Here is a 7873-nt window from a genome sequence, read left to right as displayed (position 1 = left end):
AAAGATAGGGGTAGTTTAAGCTGTTACGTTAGGTTTCCTGCCCCAGGGTACAGGTAGCACTAGGAAGTAGCCGAGCCTGACCACCATACTGTAGCTTCCTAGCGGGCATAGCTATCTAGATAGCAAGTCATGTCCAGAGAAACAAAACAATAACAAACTATCCTCTTGACTATCATGTTGTGGAAGTTACACTAATAATTAAAATCGAATCACACGAAATTGTCAATACATCATGAGAAGAAGAAACAGTGTAAACCCCACAGCTAACTTGTTAGCATTGTACTGCCTACCTTCTGTATTCTCTTCAGAGCCATAACAACTGTGCAACTCTCGCATTCACCGACGACTTGTTTGGTTATGAAGCGACGCAAACTGAGCAACAGCTGTTATCCGCAGCTTCCGGATTGTATCAAACGTAGAGTTCTTGGGAAACGTTTGTATCCATTTCAGAGTGACGACGAATACTTAGTGTTACATTCTAGTTGAGAAGAACAACACTTTGTTACAAATCGACAAACAATCAAATAGGCAATGCATATGTGTAAGATTAAGACACATTTTGAATTATTCTGACATCACAGAAAATATGGCACAAGACAGGCTGGTCCACCCTTTTTTCACTCACTGGCCCTGTGCGTGACTGTAGGCTACTTTATGCAAATTTTAAATTGGCTAAGGCCTTTTCGTTCTGACATTTTCATCAGTTTCCAGGCTACATAAGTAGGCTACATACTAAATAAATACATGAATGAACGAATGAATGAATAAATAAATGAATAAACATAAATAAATAAATCAAATGTCATTGTAACTTTTCAAATGTTTTCAGGCCCACTATTACTATGACATGAGCAAGCCTTTATTTGGATAGTAGACCACAGTGAAGGTGGAGATGGGAAAAGCTACTGGGAGAGAGACAGGGCAGGGCAGCGCCGTATATTAATCTTAATATACGGCTCTGGGACAGGGCAGGGCAGGCCCAGTTCGGACTCAAACCAGTTGATGGGCCACGGGCATGCAGGCCCATATGTAAATGGGATGGCTTTGCACTCAGCACCGTGCCCCAGCACCTCTTAAACTTATGGTTTTCTACATGTTTTGAACAAATGCCCCCTTGACCTCATCATATGCCTCCTAACACCACCTTGAGCATCATAAGCCTGTCCAAGGACTATAACCTGTAGGCCTATAGGTCTAGCACAGTGATTCTCAAACTGAAGGTATTCCAAGTGGGCCTTGAAATTGTTTTCTAAAAATCAAAATAATAGTTTCAAACATTTTGTTGTGGATTTATTTGAATTGTAGGCCTATTGTTTATTGGGTTAGAGATGGGCCCCCCCCCAACATTTGTTAAAGCATCAGTTAAGTTTAAAAATGTGATATATTGTAAAAATGTTTATTCTGTACACCTCTCTAAAACTGAAAGACTCCTTCTTATATTGGGATGTGTGTGTATGTGTGTGTGTGTGTGTGTGTGTGTGTGTGTGTGTGTGTGTGTGTGTGTGTGTGTGTGTGTGTGTGTGTGTGTGTGTGTGTGTGTGTGCTCAACTAAGTTCTACTCTTAAACAGTTCTGTGTAGGAGTAACTCTTTCAATGATACAACACTGCCCTGTAGACTATTGGTGGGCATGGATCTGGAGTCTCTCACCTCAACAGCTGAGAGCAGAGCCCTGTTCCACAGACTGGACTCCATTATGGACAATCAGAATCACTCACCTTTACAACACCTTCACTAACTTGTTCAGCCAGACTCCATGCCCTCACCTGCAGGACAAACAGGCTAAGGAGGTCCTTTGTCCCATGGGTCATTGAACTGTTTACGTAACAACACACAGAAGGACACTAAGAAGGACATCATCATTGGGGACTGTACTGCCTGAGATGCCAGAGCTGGCATGTGTGTGTGTGTGTGTGTGTGTGTGTGTGTGTGTGTGTGTGTGTGTGTGTGTGTGTGTGTGTGTGTGTGTGTGTGTGTGTGTGTGTGTATACTGTATGTGTGTGTGCGTGCGTGTGTGAGTGTGAGTGTGAGTGTGTGTGTGTGTGTGTGTGTGTGTGTGTGTGTGTGTGTGTGTGTGTGTACTGTATGTGTGTGTGGATTGACCAATACACTTTACTTGTACTAGACTGGGATGTTGTGAGCAATCTTCACCCCTGTCATACTCTGCCTGCTTTATGATAATTTAACCTATTGTCTTCATACACCTTACTAGAATCTAGTATGCGCTAACTGGATTGAAATACGTCTTATTTCTCTTACTTATACATCACAATACTATGTCATATATTTGTATCTTTCAACGTTAATCTTGTCTACCTCAACTCACAGAGTATGTTTTTATTTCCCCCCTGCCTGACTATTACCTGTGTTATATGTGTTTTGAAATATCCATGTGGGCATTATGTGTATTTATGTAAGCTACTAGACACCTGAATTTCCCCCCGGGGATCAACAAAGTCACTCTACGGCCCTACCGCGGCTTAATGGTAGGGCACTCGTCTACTACTTGGTTGACCCGGGTTCGATTCCCAGCCCGGGTCCTTTGCCAGCCCTCCCCCATCTCTCTCTCCCAACTCGCTTCCTGTCTCTGCTTCACTGCCCTGTCATATAAAGCACCAATAAAGGCTTGCAAAGCCCCCCCCCCCAACAAAATAAATAAAAATATAGCTGCAAGCAGCAATGCGGGGCCAAGCAGTAAACTTGCCAAAGTCGCCACGGCAACAGAAGGAACTGCAGCGCCCCCTTTGGCCCAAATCTCGCCAATGTTGGTGTGCATTCCTTGGAGGGGAGTGTGCTAACATGAACCAAGTTTATTTTGAATCCCTTAAAGGGCTGACAAATATAAGCTCACTTCCTGTTACCTGTTGGTGGCGCTAGAGAGTTTGAGCTGGGAATCTGGATTGTTTTTGTGGGAGGTCATGGGATTGACTAGTATGTGTGCAAAAAATGGCTAAAAGAATCTGACAAACGGTTGCTGAGATATGACCTCACTTCCTGTTTTGCCACTTTTACGACAATTTTGATTGGCTGTCACCTCCAAACGATAAGAGGTATCAAAAATTCTTTGGATACCCTAATGCCTATCAGTCTGAAGATGATGTGTACCTTTTTGCTGGTCATTCTGACAAAAATTGTGTGACAAGTAGCATTTTATTGAATTTTACAAAATTCAAAATGGCGGAATTTCCCTTCTGTGTTTACATAACGTTATATAGTGCGTTGGATTCGGCTTGGCCCAAGGATTCTAGTGATAATAATATATTTTACATTGTGCACATGGTTTAAAAGCTACAGGTAAAAATGTAGCTAAAATTTTGACCTGTTGGTGGCGCTACAGAGTTTGAGCTGGGGGTCTGATTTTTTTTTCAGTAGGTCATAAGATGAACATCTATGTGTGTGAAAAATCCTAGCCGAAACCGACAAAGGGTTGCTGAGATATGACCTCACTTCCTGTTTTGCCACTTTTACAACAATTTTGATTGGCTGTCACGGCTAAACGATAAAAGATATCTAATATTTCTTGAGACCCCATACAAACCTCAGTACAGAGATACAATATACCGAATTTCGGGTGAAATGGTCAAAAATTGCGGGAAAAATAGCATTTTTATTGAATTTTACAAAATTCAAAATGGCGGGAAAACTATCCAGGCAGAAAATGACGTCATAGGGTGCGTTGGATTCGTCTTGGCCCAAGGATTCCAGGGATACAAAGTTTATTAAAATTGGCCCAGCGGTTCAAAAGTTGAAAGCAGAAATGTACCTGCAACTTTGACCTGCTGGTGGCGCTAGAGTATTGGGGCTGGGGACCTATAACTCGCTGTGGGTAATGTTGATGCTGCCTCAAATATGTGTGCCAATTTACAGCATTTTCCTATGTACGGTTCTATGGGCTGCCATAGACTTACAGTGAATTTTACAAAATTCAAAATGGCGGAATTTCCCTTCTGCGTTGACATAACTTCATATAGTGCGTTAAATTCGGCTTGGCCCAAGGATTCTAGTGATAATAATATATTTTACATCGTGCATATGGTTTAAAAGCTACAGGCAAAAATGTAGCTAAAATTTTGACCTGCTGGTGGCGCTACAGAGTTTGAGCTGGGGTTCAGATTTTTTTTGTGGTAGGTCATGGGATGGACTACTATGTGTGTACAAAATCCCAACCTAATTCAACAAACAGTTGCTGAGATATGACCTCACTTCCTGTTTCACCACTTTTACGACATTTTTGATTGGCTGTCACGGCAAAACTATGAAAGATATCTGATATTCCTTTAGACCCCATGTGTAGCTCAGTCTAGAGATACTATATACCAAGTTTCGGGCAAATTGGTCAAAAATTGCAGAAAAAATAGCATTTTTATTGAATTTCACAAAATCCAAAATGGCGGGAAAACTATCCTGGCGGAAAATGACGTCATAGAGTGCGTTGGATTCGTCTTGGCCCAAGGATTCCAGGGATACCAAGTTTATGAAAATTGGCCCAGCGGTTCAAAAGTTACAAGCAGAAATGTACCTGTGACTTTGACCTGTTGGTGGCGCTAGAGCGTTGGGGCTGGGGACCTATAAATTGCTGTGGGTAATGCTGAGCCAGGCCCAAATGTGTGTGCCGATTTACAGCATTTTCCTACGTACGGTTCTATGGGCTGCCATAGACTTGCAGAGGGATAAGAATGGTGACTAAATAATAAATATAGCTGCAAGCAGCAATGCGGGGCCAAGCAGTAAACTTGCCCAGGTTGCCACTGCAACCAAATTAACTGCAGTGCCCCCTTTAGGCCAAATCTCACCAATGTTGGTGTGCAATCTTTGGAGGGGAAGGTGATCATGTGAACCAAGTTTAGTTTGAACAAAGACTGCAGAGACTGCAGGGGCTGGGGCAGTGGGGCTTTGGTTGACACTTTAAAGCAATAGCAGAACTACGCACACACATAAGCTCTCGTCTCTTGTGTGTCCAGGCCCCCTGCCGAGAATGGTGTCAGCGAAAGTGCGCAGCCGGCGCCAGAGGGGACAGAGAGATGAGAAAAATCCCTCCATTCTTTCCACAATTTTGAATGGCCGCTGTGAGCTGATAGTTTTTTCAATCGTTACGAAAATCCATACCTGAGTGCAACATAGTGTGAAGATGACCTGTGTACCAATATTTTGAAAATTGGGAGTACGGTTCAAAAGCTGTAAAAATGTAGCTAAAATTTTGACCTGCTGGTGGCGCTACAGAGTTTGAGCTGGGGATTTGATTTTTTTTGTGGTAGGTCATGGGATGGACTACTATGTGTGTACAAAATCCCAGCCTAATTCGACAAGCGGTTGCTGAGATATGACCTCACTTCCTGTTTTGCCACTTTCACAACAATTTTGATTGGCTCTCCCGGCTAAACGATAAAAGATATCTAATATTTCTTGAGACCCCATACAAACCTCAGTACAGAGATACAATGTACCGAATTTCGGGCGAAATGGTCAAAAATTGCGGGAAAAATAGCATTTTTATGGAATTTTACAAAATTCAAAATGGCGGGAAAACTATCCAGGCAGAAAATGACGTCATTCGTCACGTGGATTCGTCTTGGCCCAAGGATTCCATGGATACCAGGTTTATGAAAATTGATCCAGCGTTTCAAAAGTTACAAGCAGAAATGTACCTGGGACTTTCACCTGCTGGTGGCGCTAGAGTATTGGGGCTGGGGACCTATAACTCGCTGTGGGTAATGTTGATGCTGCCTCAAATATGTGTGCCAATTTACAGCATTTTTCTATGTATGGTTCTATGGGCTACCATAGACTTACAGTGAATTTTACAAAATTCAAAATGGCGGAATTTCCCTTCTGCGTTGACATAACTTCATATAGTGCGTTGAATTCGGCTTGGCCCAAGGATTCTAGTGATAATAATATATTTTACATCGTCCATATGGTTTAAAAGCTACAGGCAAAAATGTAGCTAAAATTTTGACCTGCTGGTGGCGCTACAGAGTTTGAGCTGGGGTTCTGATTTTTTTTGTGGTTGGTCATGGGATGGACTACTATGTGTGTACAAAATCCCAACCTAATTCAACAACCAGTTGCTGAGATATGACCTCACTTCCTGTTTCACCACTTTTACGACAATTTTGATTGGCTGTCACGGCAAAACTATAAAAGATATCTAATATTCCTTGAGACCCCATGTGTAGCTCAGTCTAGAGATACTATATACCAAGTTTCGGGCGAATTGGTCAAAAATTGCGGGAAAAATAGCATTTTTATTGAATTTCACAAAATCCAAAATGGCGGGAAAACTATCCTGGCGGAAAATGACGTCATAGGGTGCGTTGGATTCGTCTTGGCCCAAGGATTCCAGGGATACCAAGTTTATGAAAATTGGCCCAGCGGTTCAAAAGTTACAAGCAGAAATGTACCTGCAACTTTGACCTGTTGGTGGCGCTAGAGCGTTGGGGCTGGGGACCTACAAATTGCTTTGGGTCATGCTGACCTGGGCTCGAATATGTGTGCCAATTTTCAACATTTTCCTGCCTACGGTTCTATGGGCTGCCATAGACTTACAGTCGGAGAAGAATGGTGACTGAAGAATAATAATAAGAAGAATATAGCTGCAAGCAGCAATGCGGGGCCAAGCAGTAAACTTGCCAAAGTCGCCACGGCAACAGAAGGAACTGCAGCGCCCCCTTTGGCCCAAATCTCGCCAATGTTGGTGTGCATTCCTTGGAGGGGAGTGTGATCACGTGAACCAAGTTTAGTTTGAATCCGTTGAAGACTTGCCGAGATATGAGCTCACTTCCTGTTACCTGTTGGTGGCGCTAGAGAGTTTGAGCTGGGGATCTGGATTTTTTTGTGGGCGGTCATGGGATGGACTAGTATGTGTGCAAATCTTAATAGCCTCTGACTAACGGTTGCTGAGATATGACCTCACTTCCTGTTTTGCCACCTTTATGACAATTTTGATTGACTGTCATCGGCAAACGATAAGAGGTGTCAAAAAATCTTTAGATACCCTAAAACATATCAGTCCCAAGATGAAGTGTACCCTTTTGCAGGGCATTCTGACCAAAAATGTGGGACAAGTATCATTTTTATTGAATTTCAGAAAATTCAAAATGGCGGATTTGTTTCTTCCGGTTGACATGAAGTCATATAGTGCGTTGGATTTGGCTTGAACCAAGGATTCTAGTGATATAATTATTTTTAAAATTAGGCATATCGTGTAAAAGCCACAGGCAAAAATGTAGCTAAAATTTTGACCTGTTGGTGGCGCTACAGAGTTTGAGCTGGGGGTCTGAATTTTTGTTCAGCAGGTCATGGGATGGACATCTATGTGTGTACAAAATCCCAGCCTAATTCGACAAACGGTTGCCGAGATATGACCTCACTTCCTGTTTTGCCACTTTTACGACAATTTTGATTGGCTGTCACGGCTAAACAATAAAAGATATCCAATATTCCTTCAGACCCCATGTGTAGCTCAGTCCAGAGATACTATATACTGAGATTCGAGCAAATTAGTCAACATTTGTGGGAGAAGTAGCATTTTTATTTAATTTCACAAAATACAAAATGGCGGGAAAACTATCCAGGCAGAAAATGACATCATAGGGTGCGTTAGATTCGTCTTGGCCAAAGGAGTCCAGGGATACAAAGTTTATGAAAATTGGCCCAGCGGTTCAAAAGTTACAAGCAGAAACGTACCTGCAACTTTGACCTGCTAATGGCGCTAGAGTATTGGGGCTGGGGACCTATAACTCGCTGTGGGTAATGGTGATGCTGCCTCAAATATGTGTGCCAATTTACAGCATTTTCCTATGTGCGGTTCTATGGGCTGCCATAGACTTACAGTGAATTTTACAAAATTCAAAATGGCGGAATTTCCCTTCTGCG

General features: G+C 42.5%; 1 protein-coding gene across 1 annotated transcript in view; it reads right to left on the bottom strand.

Moving 5' to 3' along the window:
• Positions 1-408, bottom strand: part of ube2d3 (ubiquitin-conjugating enzyme E2D 3) — a 9440-nt gene extending 9032 nt beyond the window's left edge. The window contains exon 1 of the mRNA XM_063191920.1: positions 291-408. Within this exon, the coding sequence (XP_063047990.1) occupies positions 291-314 (24 nt within the window). The 5' untranslated portion in view covers positions 315-408. The remainder of the gene's footprint in view (positions 1-290) is intronic.
• Positions 409-7873: the final 7465 nt, after the last annotated feature.

The sequence above is a fragment of the Engraulis encrasicolus genome, chromosome 24, assembly GCF_034702125.1.
Source record: "Engraulis encrasicolus isolate BLACKSEA-1 chromosome 24, IST_EnEncr_1.0, whole genome shotgun sequence".
NCBI lineage: Eukaryota > Metazoa > Chordata > Actinopteri > Clupeiformes > Engraulidae > Engraulis > Engraulis encrasicolus.
Note: the sequence above shows the minus strand (reverse complement) of the source record. Positions and strands in the feature narration are given on the sequence as shown.